This window comes from Budorcas taxicolor, chromosome 22 (assembly GCF_023091745.1).
Source record: "Budorcas taxicolor isolate Tak-1 chromosome 22, Takin1.1, whole genome shotgun sequence".
In the NCBI taxonomy this organism is placed as follows: Eukaryota; Metazoa; Chordata; class Mammalia; order Artiodactyla; family Bovidae; genus Budorcas; species Budorcas taxicolor.
In genome coordinates, this window is record NC_068931.1 from 39,626,245 (window position 1) to 39,642,684 (window position 16,440).

The window sequence follows — 16,440 nt, forward strand, 5'->3', positions numbered from 1 at the left end:
CTCCACTGTCAATGGTCTTCCCACTCATTCACTGGCCATCTGCACCATTTCATTCACTCCCCTGTGTGACTCACTGTAAATGGTACCGGCTCGCACAGTGCCTACCAGCTCTTCCAAAGGTCAAACAACGTATTCAACTGCAATAGTAGATTGCCACTTTCATATTCCAGGCATCTCAAATTCAATAGGTTTACATTAGTCTCCCCCGACGCACTTTTCTTCTTATACTGTAGTCTACAAATGTGGATGCCATTATCAGGATGCCGTTACCAGGATGCTATTACCCTCTCTTCCCCTCCCTATATCCCTGCCCACACGTGCAGTTAATCATGTCTGCTCATGTTCAGGGTAGTTCTTCAAAATCCATCCTCTCCCCTCTGTCCCACTGGTCACTGTCTTGGTTCTGGTCCTCAGCAACTCTTGCCAACTAGCATCCCTGTTTCAATTATTATTTAGTAGAAGTACCTTTTAAAAACACAAATGGTCAACCAGTCCCCAAAGCAAAACCCCTTAGAAGCGCCCATCACCTACTGTGATTTCTCATCTCCCTGGTGTATACACCCCGCCTGATCCCTGGGGTTTCAGACAGAGTAGATCTAACAGGTTACACTAGCTGGCACCAGTGACCTTTCGATAGGAACACTGTCCTAATCAGCTGAGCCCTTAAAAGCAGAGAGTTTTCTCCAGTTGGCAGCAGAAGGTGGGGAATAGAGAGACTTGAATGTAGAGGACTCTAAGGTGGGAGAGGTTCTCTGTTGCTGGGACAGACGAAGCCTCATGGACTGACAGCAAACTCAGCAGCCCTGAGTCGTCCCTGGCTGACAGGCAGCAAGAGGGGTCCTCGGTCCTACAACCAGAAGGAAATGCATTCCACCAACAGCACCAGAAAGCACATAGATGCATCTTCCCCTAGACCCGCCTCTAGATGAAGATGCAATCGGTGAAGTACATGACTTCTCCTCTATAAGATGCTGAACAATCCAGCCAAAAAGTGTGAGATGAGATGTGTTACATCTCCAAGTTTATGGTAACGTGTTGTACAGCTAGAAAACCAATTTCCTGGATGGCTCAGCAGTAAAGAATCGCCTGCAGTACACGAGACACAGGAGAAGCAGGTTCAATCCCTGGGTCAGGAAGGTCCCTTGGAGGAGGAAATGGCAACCCACTCCAGTATTCTTGCTTGGAGAATCCCATGGACAGAGGAGCCTGGTGGGCTACAGTCCATAGGGTCGCAAAGAGTCAGACAAGACTGAGCATCCATACGCACAGAAAACCAGTATGTGCAAGTACCCAACCTTGTTAGTGGGTCAAGCCCATCCTTCCTGGCAGGCCCTTGGCCTTCCCTTTCTACTCTCAGCTGCTCCTGATGTTTCAAATTCTCCCTGTGTGCTTTTCTCATCTCCTCATCTGCCAAAACTCTAAAGAGAACTGTGTAAATATCCTGAGTACAATAAGAATTATTCTGGAAATGTAAAAATAAGTAAATAAAATAAGTGAATGGTACTAGACTTAAGTATCACTGCAGGGAAAGTCAGCCAACACATTCTAATAATAATTATCTGCCAAAAATATGATTGGACATGTGCATACCATTTTTAACAGCATGAACCACTGCGGAGGAATCTTTGTTCGTGGGGAGGTATTTACAGTCAGCTAAAGATTTGGAGTCATGCTTTTTATACAGCAGCCCTATTTCAAAACCTAGATCCTAAAAAAGAAAGAAGAATCTAAGAAACGTGCCTTAAGCAGCCACTCCCAATTTCTTCAGGCAAGAGAGAAAGTTCCCTACAAAAGCAGAGAATCTGTCTCAGCATGACATGGAAGTGAGTTGACTAGATTTCCAATTCTTCCCTTTTTCTGAGTTGCTCCTATTGTCCCTGGTTATTTGCATTAAAACCCAGCACAGCACAAAACTCCTCAAGGATAACAGGCTCACAAAGACTCTCCTATTCTCTACTTGCTACAGAAGGACAAATACAGATGACCTGCATTTTGTTGCTGTTGTTCTTGTTTAGTTGCTAAGTCACGTCTGACTCTTTTCGACCCCATGGATTGTAGCCCACCAGGCTCCTGCGTCCATGGGATTTCCCAGGCAAGAATACTGGAGTGAGTTGCCATTTCCTTCTCCAGATCTTCCTAATCCAGTGACCGAACCTGGACTCCTGCAATGCGAGCAGATTCTTTAATCATCTGAGCCACCAGGGAAACCTGCATTTTTAAGACGTTCAAAACTGTGCGGTCTCAATGCTCTGTGGTAAAGAGCTGAATGGCACGGAAATCCAAAACAGAGGGCATATTATGTATATGTATGGGGTTTCCCTGGTGGCTCAGATGGTATAGAATCTGCCTGCAGCGCAGAAGACTCCAGTTTGACCCCCAGGTTGGGAAGATCCCCTGGAGAAGGGAATGGTAACCCACTCCAGTAGTTTTGCCTGGAGAATCCCATGGACAGAGAGAGGAGCCTGGCACGCTATAGTCCATAAGGTCACAAAGAGTTGGACACAACTGAGCGACTAACACACACACAAACATACACACCATATATGTACAGCTGATTCATTCTGCTGTACAGCAGAAACTAACACAACATCGTAAGGCAACTAAACTCTGATTTAAAAAAAAACAGTAAAGAAACCTCTTCAAATAACACTACTCAGAGTTACCAAGGAAGAAACTGGAAACTATATTGAATTAAGGCTAAGTGGAACAAGGGACTTCTGAAGGGATCAAGCGTGAAAGAAAAGTGGGTGACTTAGTCGGACACCTTCTCTAATAGATTTTCCTACCCACTTTGAGGAGTTCATCATCAACGCCAAGGACCACTGCCTCCTCACTCACCATAAAGTGGGAATTGGCTCACTAGAGGAGGCTAGTGCTGAAAGCCAGATACGGAGTATGTTTAATTATCTTCAGCACCTATTCAGGGTTGTTAAACACCTACTGATTTCTGGCATAATAGCAACAGACCTTTAGCCACATCTTCTGTCTGATCTCAGCAGGTTCAAGCCGGGCAGCCTGAGAAAAGCAAATTTCCTGTTTGAGGTCAGTGTCTCAGTCCTCACAAGTGGGTGTTGAGTGCAGTTACTTCCTGTTCATATTTAATAAAATCATTCAGCATCTCCCCAACTGCCAGATAAATGATTAGCTCATATGGAAACACTGATAATCTTCTTTCCAGGTTGGGGGACAAAAAGCCTAGAAAGGGAGAGTCAAAATGAAATTCACTTTCTCAGATTTAAGAAATACTTTCCAGTGTTTACTGTATTATTAGGCGATAAGCTGTGCTGTGCGTGTGTGCTCAGTCGTGTCCGACTCTGTGACCCCATGGACTGAAGTCTCCCAGGCTCCTCTGTCCATGGGATTCTCCAGGCAAGAACACTGGAGTGGGTTGCTGTTTCCTTCTCCAATGCGTGAAAGTGAAGTCGCACGGTCATGTCTGACTCTTAGCGATCCCATGGACTGGAGCCTACCAGCTCCTCCGTCCATGGGATTTTCCAGGCAAGAGTACTGCAGTGGGGTGTCATTGCCTTCTCTGGGTTTTCAAACTACAATCCTCATATTCAGCTCTCTTCCTGTGCCAACTGGACGCTGGACTGTAAGGTGTACATGGCAGTCAAATCCTGACACTAACTGCTGCCTGACTGTGTGCACTTCCCTCTAAGACCAGATCAGCTGGTATGTGGACAGACACCACGAAATTGTGTGCAAGCTGGTTTTCTGTGACTATTTTACTGTGTCCCTAAGACAAGGACTTTAATGTCATTGTCCCCCAGGCTTCCAGAACCTACCTCTGCATTTTGTTAGAATGTGAGTGCAGGACTGAACTAGAGTTTATTCCGTCCTCCGACCCTAAGAACCTGCTCTTCTACAAGACTTGAGCTCTGCTGTCCAAGAAGGGACAAGGTCAAAGACACCTGCCTCTGACATTGAAGGTAACAACAACAACAAAAAGTGGTATCACATTCAAGAGATGATCCACCATGTAGACATTTTCCCAGGTTATGAACTAACTTTGAAAAGACTTTTCTCATTTTGTGGTTGATGCCAGTAGCGTTCTCCCTAAACTTCCCGCAGAGCCCAGACTATGGCCGGAAAAAGAAAGGCATCAATTTAAATGCTAACAAAAAGGAGACGAGCTATAATCTTGAAAATTATAACCTGTCTTTCATGGGGGAAATGCTGTAATTATGAAATGAACTGGCAATTGATCAGGAAGATTGGGGGAAGAGATCACTGTATTGTGGAAAGTGTTTCTCTCCAGAAAGGATGGTGAGGGTCCCAGATCAGACTTGCCTTTCCACTCTGAGTAGGACACGAAACAACTATACAACTGGCTCCCAGTCATTTCGTTCTGGCAAGGAGTGGAGATCAGCTGGAGCTCTGGTCCCTTCCCCACTTTGAAGAGCTTCTGTAAGACACTTTTCCCCTTCTTACCCAAAATTAAAAAGTGCTGCTTCCAAGTTCTACTCTTTACAGAATATCTTTTTTTTTCAGTTGAAGTAGAATTGATTTACAAAGTTGTGTTAGCTTCTCATGTAATGCAAACTGAAAAAAAATATTTTTTTCAGATTATCTTCCATTATAGGTTATTACAGGATATTGAATAGAGTTCCCTGTGCTATACAGTAGGTGCTCTTGTTTACCTACTTTATATGCAATAGTAGTAGTTGAGCATTACTTTACTTTACTAGTATGTGAGATGAAATGTAAAGTAATGCTCAAAATTCTCCAAGCCAGGCTTCAGCAATACATGAGCCATGAACTTCCAGATGTTTAAGCTGGTTTTAGAAAAGGCAGAGGAACCAAAGATCAAATTTCCAACATCTGCTGGATCATGGAAAAAGCAAGAGAGTTCCAGAAAAACATCTATTTCTGCTTTATTGACTATGCCAAAGCCTTTGACTGTGTGGATCACAAGAAAATGGAAAATTCTGAAAGAGATGGGAATACCAGACCACCTAAGCTGCCTCTTGAGAAATCTGTATGCAGGTCAGGAGGCAACAGTTAGAACTGGACATGGAACAACAGACTGGTTCCAAATAGGAAAAGGAGTACATCAAGGCTGTATGTTACTCTGCTTATTTAACTTATATGCAGAGTACATCATGAGAAACGCTGGGCTGGAAGAAACACAAGCTGGAATCAAGACTGCCGGGAGAAATATCAATCACCTCAGATATGCAGATGACACCACCCTTATGGCAGAAAGTGAAGAGGAACTAAAAAGCCTCTTGATCAAAGTAAAAGAGGAGAGAGAAAAAGCTGGCTTAAAGCTCAACATTCAGAAAACGAAGATCATGGCATCCGGTCCCATCACTTCATGGGAAATAGATGGGGAAACAGTGGAAACAGTGTCAGACTTTATTTTTTTGGGCTCCAAAATCACTGCAGATGGTGACTGCAGCCATGGAACTAAAAGATGCTTACTCCTTGGAAGAAAAGTTATGACCAACCTAGATAGCATATTGAAAAGCAGAGACATTACTTTGCCGACTGAGGTCCGGCTAGTCAAGGCTATGGTTTTTCCTGTGGTCACGTATGGATGTGAGAGTTGGACTGTGAAGAAAGCTGAGCACCGAAGAATGGATGCGTTTGAACTGTGGTGTTGGAGAAGACTCTTGAGAGTCCCTTGGACTGCAAGGAGATCCAACCAGTCCATTCTGAAGGACATCAACCCTGGGATTTCTTTGGAAGGAATGATGCTAAGCTGAAACTCCAGTACTTTGGCCACCTCATGAGAAGAGCTGACTCATTGGAAAAGACTCTGATGCTGGGAGGGATTGGGAGCAGGAGGAGAAGGGGACGACAGAGGATGAGATGGCTGGATGGCATCACGGACTCGATGGACGTGAGTCTGAGTGAACTCCGGGAGATGGTGATGAACAGGGAGGCCTGGCGTGCTGCGCTTCATGGGGTTGCAAAGAGTTGGACACGACTGAGCGACTGAACTAAACTGAACTGAACTGAGTAATAGTTGCTGTTTTTGTTTCAGTTGCTAAGTTGTGTCCAACTCTGCAACTCCATGGACTGTAGCCCACCAGGTTCCTCTATCCATGGGATTCTCCAGGCAAGAATACTGGAATGGGTTGCCATTTCCTTCTCCATGGGATCTTCCAAGCCCAGGGATCGAATCTGCCTCTCTTGCATCTCCTATAATGCCAGGTGGATTCTTTACCATCATGCCACATGGGAAACCCATATATAGTAATGGGTATACTTTAATCCCAAACTCCTAATTCATCCCCTCTCTTTTTCCCTTTAGTGACCATAAGCTTTCTATGTCTGTGATTTTCTTTCTACTTTGTAAATAAGTTCATTTCTATCTTTTTTAAGATTCCTCATATAAGTGATATCATGTTTGTATTTCTCTGTCTGATTTGCTTCACTTAGTATGATAATCTCCATGTCCATCCATGTTGCTGCAAATGGCATTCTATCATTCTTTTTTATGGCTGAGTAGTATTTCATTGTATATATATACCACAACTTCTTTATCCATTCCTTTGTCAATAGCCATTTAGATTGTTTCCATGTCTTGGCTACTGTGAATAGTGCTGCTATGAACATAGGGGTGCAGGTATCTTTCAGGGCATCTTATTTCATGATAGTATAGCCAGAAGCAAGGCCTTGGTGGTCCTTCTGAGAAATTAGGTTTAAGAACTCTTAAGAAGATGACATCCTTTCCATCAACTCAACCTGTCTCTTAGATGAGGATGAGATGGTTGGATGGCATCACTGACTCAATGGACATGAGTTTGAGCAAACTCTGGGAGACGGCGAAGGACAGGGAAGCCTGGCATGCTGTAGTCCATGGGTTCACGGACACAACTGAGCACCTGAACAACAACAAAAAGAGTTCTGGAGCAGAGGGCAGGAGATCTGGGCTCTAGCCCTTCATGGTCCTTTCCAGGCTGTGTATCCTCAGGCATAACATTAACTATTCTGGGCCTACTTCCTCTTCGGTGAAATGGGACAGGAGACAAAGTTATCTCCAATGATCCTTCCAGATCTAAAACGTGTGAGTCCTAAGGAAGAGAACACCCTGTCTAAGCTTGAAGTCTTTGCCTCATTTGGTTTTCAGTGCCTGGAACATTGCAGGCCCTCAAGAAATGCTTTATATCAATGTCTTCCTTGTCATCTTTTGCACACTGTGTGATGTCAGTTCTAGGGACTGGAATGGTTGCAAACAAGAAAAAAGAAGGCTCATTAAGATAAATCATAATTAAGACTCAAATGATGCATCCCCTTGTTAAAAACTGTTTCAGTACCTTCCATGTACAAATCAATCAATGTTTTCTACAAAATACAGAGATGTGAATGAGATGCCTGGTGGAGACAACTCCTCAAGAGATGTTTGGAAGCTGTAATCAAGGGCCTTCTCTAGGAAGGAGGCTAAAGAAGCTCAACTAGTGGCAGAGACTCCTGTCCTGGGATCCTGAATCAGCTTGGAGCTGTGTGACTGGGAGGCTGTGGCCCCTGTTACTTTTTGAAATGAAAACTAGGAGAAAAGTTTTTAAGACTTTTAGTAAAAGAGTTTGTTTCTCTTAAACCTTCAAGAAGTCAAATCTGAACACGTGGGGAAGACTGCATGCTGACTATGTCAGGTAAATAAGAAGGTGCCTGTTAAGAGTCCTTGTGTGCCACTGTTCCTGCGGTTGCTCAAAGAGTCACTGCACAGGGAAGCTGAGTTTATTAAAGCCCTTCTGTGGTCAGGCGCCCACTGGTGTTCAGGATGGAAGGTTCAGCTGCAAGATTGGGCCACTTGGTCACAGCATGTAACATGTTTTGATGTAGTAAAACATATAGTTGAACAGAAACCCACTGAGAGGTTAAATCCAAATTTATACAATTATACAGAATCAAAACCTCTGAATTACGTAGTAGTTGAGTGAATGATACTCGTACTGGTTTGAAAAAATTCTTATCTTTTATTTTTTACAACTACAACTTCCATGAAAGGCAACAGGTGTTCTATTCAACCTTCTGCATAATCGCAATTCTATTTGTTGTCCAATCAAGAACTTCTAAGAGCTTCCCTAGTGGCTCAGATGGTAGAGAATCTACCTGCAATGTAGGAGACATGGGTTCAATTCCTGGGTTGTGAAGATGCTTGGGAGAAGGGAACAGCGACCCACTTCAGTATCCTTGCTTGGAGAATACCACAGACAGAGGGGCCTGGTGGAGGAGCTACAATCCATAGGGTTGCAAAGAGTCAGACACTACTGAGCAACTAACACACATTTTTTCAAGAACTTCTAAAGGGGCCATAAGGCATTTTAACCATGTAACCTAGAGAAGATGGAAAATTCAGACAGTGCTTTTGTTTTTCCAACTAAACCCCTGTGAGTAGAATACATGAAACAGAAGCATGATATGGAAAGTTAATTGGATCACAAGCAAGACAGGGTATTTGGACATTTTTTAAACAGCCCCTTCCTAACAGTTAGAAGGTGATGAAAGCATATTTAGAGGGCAAAATATTCCTTTATCCTCTCTGGTCCGTTGGAAGCATCTCTGAATAGTAGCAAGAAGTGCATCTTGGAGTAAACACTCTGGATTTTGGAAGGATCTGAGTAGTACTTAGTCATGGAGTCCATCAACCTGCAGGCCTCTGGGCATGGCCAAACCTGGGGGGATGTCTGAGCTGCAGGCTTTTAAGGTTTTACTGCTATACTTAAGTCCCTTCTGTGTTTGCCCAAATCTGATGGAAAGATCTCTCCAGAGAGGCTAGAGTTATTTCACCTACGGGCATCATCCCCTGGATTCCAACCCCACATGGGATTACCTGGGGCTCAAAAGCACTTGGTCTTGCTCACGACTAAACCAGCAACACAATGGGACCTTGTGAAAAACAAAGTCTGCCTTCAAGGTCTACCTTCTGCCACTTTTGAGGTAAAGCTTGGGACTCTGCCACCCGTTGGGTTTCTTATGGAGAACAAACCAAACTACACCTGAAAATGACTTAAAAGATGGATGAAATATGGATTCAAAGTTCAAACCATGTCTATTTTATTTTCCTAAAACCAAATCAGACTAGATGAAAATGGTGTCCAATAAGAGGAAACATTTCTAACTGGATAGTCATCAGAAAATACACTGTATGCTAATCAGACCCGGAAACAATGAGAGTGAAATTAAAATAAAATAAACATGATAAGCACCACTTCCTCTATTGTTGTGACTGGTACTTCTGTTTATTTTCTCTTTTAAAATTCATGTTCAAGAACTAAATAGCAATGATGACGGTGACATACTGGCCATAGGAAGTAGCTTGCATTCTCTAAAGGTCCAATAAAAATGACAGGAAAAGAATGGCACTATTGGTGATTTTGTTGGCAAATGTGACAATCCTCTGGCCTGCAAACATTGCCCAAACATGCATATCAAATTGCTGATCATCAGATTTTTGTTCTCATATTTTATGTGTAATTAGTTCTTTTTATATTTTAGATAGTCATGATGAAGAGTTTGAAAAAAATGACTGAGGAAATACATCTCTCAAATGGAAAAACACCCAATGTTACAATGATCTACGGCTACTGTTGGAGGGAAATTTGAAAAATCCAGCACAATTGGAAAGGGCTTCCCATCAAAACAGTGGAGGTGGGATCTGTACACTTCATGAAGTCACTGTTTTCAGAGAGCAAAGGCTTCTTGTATCTTGATTTTCAGGGTCGCTGGGTTCCCTCTGCTGCAGCACTGCTGGGCAAGGGGAAAAGCTACCTTCTACCATCAAAAGAGAGAATCAGGTACAGGTAAAGTGTGTGTGTGTGTGTTGGCAGGGGGTCCTTTGCTGGCAACTATAAATTCTCATGACACAGTCGTGGCAAACTGAGCCTTGTTGATTTTGATGGTGAAACATTAAAGGCATTAAATAAGCCAGGGAGGAAAAACAGCTAGGCACAGAGATTTCATTAAAACAAAATGCCTTGTTTGAGGTCTTATTCAACGCAAATAAAAAGGGGGGGTATTCCTCTTACTGTCTCCTGCATTCTATTCTTAATTCACTTGCTTGAGTTGGGGACAGGGGTTGGGGGTGGTAATCCTGCTTCTCCAGAGTTCTGTGCTTCTTCTCTCCATGAGTCTTAGAACAGGAAAAGGCACTGGAAGCATCAGAGCTACTAGTTTCCAGAGATGCACCTGTGCTTTCTGCTGGAATTCTCCCTGTGTGAAACACTATCCACTTTCTTCCAGACTGTTCTTTAGAAAACTCTAGTAGTCTTGACTAGAAGTTTGCCGGGGAACCCTATTTCCTCCATTATATAAATATAATTCAGTAGAAAGATTCACCCTCAAGTTAAGGAAGAAAGCTTCTCTTGACTTAAATTTTTCCAGAAGGTAGATCCACATTGGAAAAATGCAACGTTGCTAAAGGTTATAAAAGCGCTTTAAGCTTCATAGTAAAGCCCAGGTAAGAGAATATTACTGGATCTTCTCATTTCCAGAATAAACATCTGAATCAATAATTGAACACTTTGGGCTAAGAAATTAGGTAACATCAGAAGCAGCAGGCAAACTTGCAGCAAACGAATCTCTGTGTGGCAAACCTCAGAACACATATTTTACTCCCTACCCATTTTTCCTATTCAACCAGTCGGTGACAAACAAGCCCATTTCACTAAGCAACCCACTAATAATTGTCAGGTTACAGGATGACAAAAAATCTCTAACATGATAAATGAAATCACTTTTGATCTAAGAGTTTATTAAAAAATTTTTTCTATGTCCCAGTAATCTGTAGTGATTTGGTAATGCAACCCCATCCCTACCCTACATGATGTTATCAATGTGAAGTGGATTTGAACCTTCTGTTCCAAGAAAAGCACTGGTGCGTGAGCGCATTACGCAGACTGTAAGGAACGAGGCAGGGGTTACAGGCAGAGAATATGGGGCCTCAGGTGGGCTTGGTGCTGGCTGTGTCTGAAATGAACAACCACACACACAGGTACAGATTCTCAGCACCCCTGGCAGAAGGGGGGACGAGTGGAGTCATGTGGTGGGCGGGGTTTAAGCAGAGGGATGTGCGAAGGACCAAGGGCAGGCAGCTGGAGGCAGAGGAACAGCTCTTTAAACGAAAATATTAAACCTAAAATGGGGATCTCCCCCAGCTCAGCGCGGGGAGAAGATGCAGCGGGTGCTGGGTGGTGGACCTGGCGGACTTGTAGCTCCCGCCCGAGTTCTCACCCAGCCTGTATTCTCGCGATACTCAGCAACCATCCGTGTCTCTACCGCTCTCAACAGCCCACGTTGCTCGCAGCTGTTAACGTGGTCTGGCCACACATCTCTGATAAAAGTCATTCACCCGCCCTTTCTCTTGAAGGAATTTTTTTTTTTTCTTTACAGAAAGAGCACAGAGGAGCATACGCTTTTACACATGAGCTGCAGATGTGAATTTTAAAACCCTTTTACACTCGAGCTGCAAATCCTATTCATTGTCCAAGCAGGAAAAGGACATTCACCACTCAAATTACCCTACCACTCCTGTGTACAGAAATCTGTAAGTTTCCTCCAATTAACAACCTCGCCATAAGTAATGCAAATAGAAAAAGTAAAATTCATTTCAATGATAGCTCAGTCAGGATATTAAAGAAAACCTGATCTTTTAGAGGCCTCCAAAATGCTTTTCCTACCATGGAAAGTATTAGATATTTTGTCTTTTTTTTTTTTTTTTAAAGAAGATCACATTTTTCTCTAGATTGTAACATTTTGGGGACAAGTATTTTCAGTAATTTGATGCCCTGTGAGAGAGACTGGAAATAATTTTGTATTTAGAAACTGGGTCTGAGTAATTTTCCGGAGATCTAGAAAAACAAAGAGGCATCCTGCATGCTTTAGACCAATATGCCCCAGCTCTCAATATCTGGGACAAAAAAAATATTTTAAATATACACTTACCTCTACATCACAGGTATATTCTGATCCATCCAGAAGTATCACTTTGCACTGCATGCTTTTAGGCTTTTTGACAATCTTCAATGGAGATCGAGATAGTTTGCTGCTAGATGATTTCTGAGAAAGTTTATCGTCTTCAAATTGCTGATATTCGAGCTGCTTGGCAGGTCCGGTAGCAAACTCCTGGTCCTTGTCAGTGACCTGTGGAGAGCAAACAATGGACAGTTTTCATTGCAAGATAGGAAATAAATATTGCATTGCTCAGGCAATCAAAGGACACTGTAGAAACAGGATTTTCTATTTCCTACAGGATGAGGGATGTCTGAATTAGGACATAAGGAATGGATACACATACACAAAAATAATACTAACAGGTACACCTAAATAATTTCTGCCACCTGAACGTACCCATAGGGACTTCTTTCAGTTTGAATTAAGTATTCATTTGAGAAGTGCTGAGTTCTTAGTGAATGCCATGAAGTTTCGCCCAAGCAAAGAAGGGTACAAATGACTTTTAAGGATTTTTTTTTTTGATATGGACCATCTTTAAAGTCTTTATTGAATTTGCTACAGTACTGCTTCTATTTTATGTTTTGGTTCTTTGGCTCTGAGGCATGTGGGATCTTAGCACCCTAACCAGGGGTCAAACCTGCACCCTCTTCATTAAAAGGCGAAGTCTTAACCACTGGACTGCCAGGGAAGTTCCGGCTCCTGACTTTTTAAAAAGGCACTGGCTCTCACAGATATAGTGAGCAGATGTATAGTTATCAGAAGGGAAAGGGTGAAGGGACAGATTAGGAATTTGGAATTAACAGATACACGCTTCCCAGGTGGCACTAGTGGTAAAGAACCTGCCTGCCAATGCAGGAGACATAAGAGATGCGGGTTCGATCCCTGGGTCAGGAAGATCTGGAGGCAGGGCATGGCAACCCACTCCAGTATTCTTGCCTGGAGAATCCCCATGGCAGAGAAGCCTGGAAGCCTACAGCCCATAGGGTCATAAAGAGTCAGACACAACTGAAGCAACTTAACATACACTACTATATATATATTAAACTAGATAAGCAACAAGTCCATACAGCACAGGAACCTATCTTCACTACCCTGTAATAACCTATAATGGAAAAGAATCTGAAAAAAAAAATGTGTGTATAACTGTATCACACTGCTGTACACCTGAAACTAATAAGACATTGTAAACCAACTATACTTCAATTAGAAAAAAACAAAAGCGTTGGCTAGTATAAGCCTTAAAAGTAATTAAATCATCTAAGATTGAATCTAATGTATTCTGCTTCTTTCATTCACTGGGTCGAGCTGTTTGGCAGGTCCTTTACTCCATGACCCACACTGCTCTATAAACATACCAGGTATCTTACAAACTGTAAAGCCTACAGAGTTTCAAGTATTAATCTTCTCAGTAATTTTACAACTGTTGAAATACTTGATTTAGCTCTAACTCAATTCAATGACGGAGAAGGCAATGGCACCCCACTCCAGTACTCTTGCCTGGAAAATCCCATGGACGAAGGAGCCTGGTAGGCTGCAGTCCATGGGGTCGCTAAGAGCCGGGCACGACTGAGCGACTTCACTTTCACTTTTCACTTTCATGCATTGGGGAAGGAAATGGCAACCCACTCCAGTGTTCTTGCCTGGAGAATCCCAGGACAGCAGAGCCTGGTGGGCTGCTGTCTATGGGGTTGTACAGAGTCAGACACGACTGAAGCGACTTGGCAGCAGCAGCAGCAGCAGCAATTCAATGAAGCTAGCAGTACTGAAATTAATTAAAAATAATCCTTTAAGTCTGCTCCCCCCCGCCTCTTCATTGTGAAGAGCCAGTATAAGAAAATATCAAATCTGTTCAAAGGCTTTAATCTTCTTTCAAAGCCTAACAGTCCAGTCCAAGCTAGACTCAGAACTTTAAGAGGGAGCGATCCTACAGAACAGTAACATTCTCCCTTGAGTCAATCCCCTTGGAATCTCCCCATGCCCTGCTCTCCAGTGACTTTTTCAACCCCTCTTCTATCTATTAGATTACCACCAATGCGTATTCAACCCATGGGCCCAACCACTGCTTCTACTGGTCTGCAAATACACTCTCAAAAGTCCAAAGACAGATATGTTCTTAGAAAATTCTCTTTTCTGACCTCTCCATTTTGTAAATGAGCAAGCTGACGTCCAGAGGACTTGAAAAGAGTTCTGGAAACACTGAGATAACCATAGAAGATAAGTGGTTTAGAGTCACATTTCTCTTTAGTTTCCAATGTCTAAGTATAGAAAGTCAATCCATTTATTAACTATGTATGTCTAATTATATTTGGGTATAGAAACTCTTCTCCCACTTTCATGTTTATTTCACTTCAGAGTGAAGAGGATAGAAAAATCCAGCCTAATAATTTAAAATTGCTGAAGATCTGCAAACAAACAAAACCTTACCACCATCATGTCTACACAAAAAGAAAAGGTAAGGGAAGCCGGGGTGACAACACCTGCTCCTTAGAGTCTACCTGACAAAAGGTAAAGGGTAACCCACAGCTCCCTTCACAAAACGTGAGATCAGACAGAGCATGAAAATAAATGTTATTCTTTTCCTTTTGACCCCCTACTGCACCACATGCAAGATCTTAGTTCCCTGAGCAAGAATCGAACCCAAGCCCCCTGCATTTCAAAGTGCAGAGTCAGCCACTGGACTGCAAGGAAGTTCCAACATGACTCTTTATAGAGTTTAAAAGCAGAACTTAAGTACCATGAGAAAAGAAAGAAAATAATCAGGCTTGTCAACACATAATTTAATGTTAGAATTATGTGTTGTGTTTTTAAAAAAGGCATGGGGACTCCATGTCTCCTTTTGACATCCTCTAGAATTTCTGGCTTGACATAGACACTTTCAACCTGTAAAAGGTCAACCATATGTAGAGATTCCCAGATTCCCTTAACCCATGAGTCAGCATCCTAAAACATATGGATTCCAGGTTTGAAGTCTGAAGACAAAAAAATTTAAATATGGATTCATTCAAGGCCCAGGTATAAATCATGCTTTATATTTTGTAGGAAAATTTTTAAAGGGAATAATCACATTATCTATGACAACTTAAACACATTTAGGTAACAAAGTTGAATATGTCCATGGCAGACAGAAAGAGAGCAGCTTGAACACCTACTAGGGACAGCTGGTAACCTTAAGGTCAGAGTAGCCCCCAGGGAAACGTTAGAATAGTTCTGAATTAGTGTGTACATGCTTAGCCGCTGAGTCATGTCCGACTCTTTGCGACCCCATGGACTACAGCTCAACAGGCTTCTCTGTCTATGGGGATTCATTCTCTAGGCAAGAATACTAGAGTGGGTTGCCATGCCCTTCTCCAGAGGATCTCTGGACCCAGGGACCAAACCCAGGTCCCCTGCATGGCAGGCACATTCTTTACTGTCTGAGCCACCAGAGGCATAAATAAACAACTGGGAGCATAAGTAGACCTGCCAGTTCAGGGTCTAGCCTCCCTGTAAACTCAGATAAAACCGTGGACCCGCAGTCCAGATTTCAGTGTGAGCTGAAGTGCTTTCATCAAAAGAAGGCGTTACCAAGCAAGGCTGTGGAATGTCATTCACTGGAAGTCTTAAAACAGCTTAAGTGTCCATCTGCCCGGGGAACAGAAGAGGACAAGCAGATGATTCCCTCCCCTCCCCTGCACCCTCCATGTTCCTGCTAGTGCTAAGAGATCCAGGTCAGAGCAAAGCCTGGAAAAGCTCAGCAGACATTCATTCATGGTTTGGGTTGGAATGGCAGAGGTACGGGGCGATGCGGGCTCACCTCCTTCCTCACAGGCGTGCTGTGCGCTGCAGCCTCCTCGAACTGCTCCGGCGCCTGGGGCTGCTCCTCGGCCGGCTCGGGGCCCGGCTGCGCCCCCAGCTGCGCCCCCTGGCCCCCCGCCGCCTCCTGGGGTTCGGCCTCCTGCTCCGGCTTGGATTCCGAGTCTGATCCCGATTCGGTGGTCATGGTCGATTGTTCTGCAGGCAAAGAGAGGGACGGTCCTATCACTCGGGGAACCAGCACCCAGAAGAGGGAGACAGGCTAAGAACCCAACACAGACCCAGCAGCCTTGTCAAGTTCACCACTGACAAGGGTGCCCGTCGACGGTGCAAAATGAACATTTAACTAGTAGTCAAGTTGATTTGGGGCCATCACGGGTTTCCGTATTAGATTTTCACCACAGATGACAGGGAAACGACACTACCATCCTAATAATTACCTAACTTAGATATGTTTAATTTCAGAAACATGAATTTGCAGTATCAGCTGAAGACACATTTTAGTCTCTGGGAAGGATATCTATCTAATAATGGAAGCAGGTACAATTTCTCACTCTCTCCTCATCCCCAGGGACCCTGCTCTGCCCCTCCACAGCCCTGAATCCATCCATTCTTCCTGGAACAAATGTCTTTCCTCTGTAATGTCCCATAACTGTTATGCCCTTCTGAAAGAGCGACCACAGTACAACAGCAGCTTCTTAAGTATTGCCGGTCCTGTCCCACACTGGACCACCCCAGCCCTGG

The 16,440-nt window shown here is 43.4% G+C and overlaps 1 protein-coding gene across 1 annotated transcript in view; it reads right to left on the reverse strand.

The window, feature by feature from the left end:
- EPB41L3 (erythrocyte membrane protein band 4.1 like 3) overlaps nt 1-15,883 on the reverse strand; it is a 90,331-nt gene extending 74,448 nt beyond the window's left edge. Inside the window, exons 1-2 of the mRNA XM_052660501.1 lie at nt 15,698-15,883; nt 11,896-12,093 (exon numbers count right to left, since the gene is read on the reverse strand). Coding sequence (XP_052516461.1) covers nt 11,896-12,093; nt 15,698-15,883 — 384 coding nt within the window. The remainder of the gene's footprint in view (nt 1-11,895; nt 12,094-15,697) is intronic.
- Nucleotides 15,884-16,440: the final 557 nt, after the last annotated feature.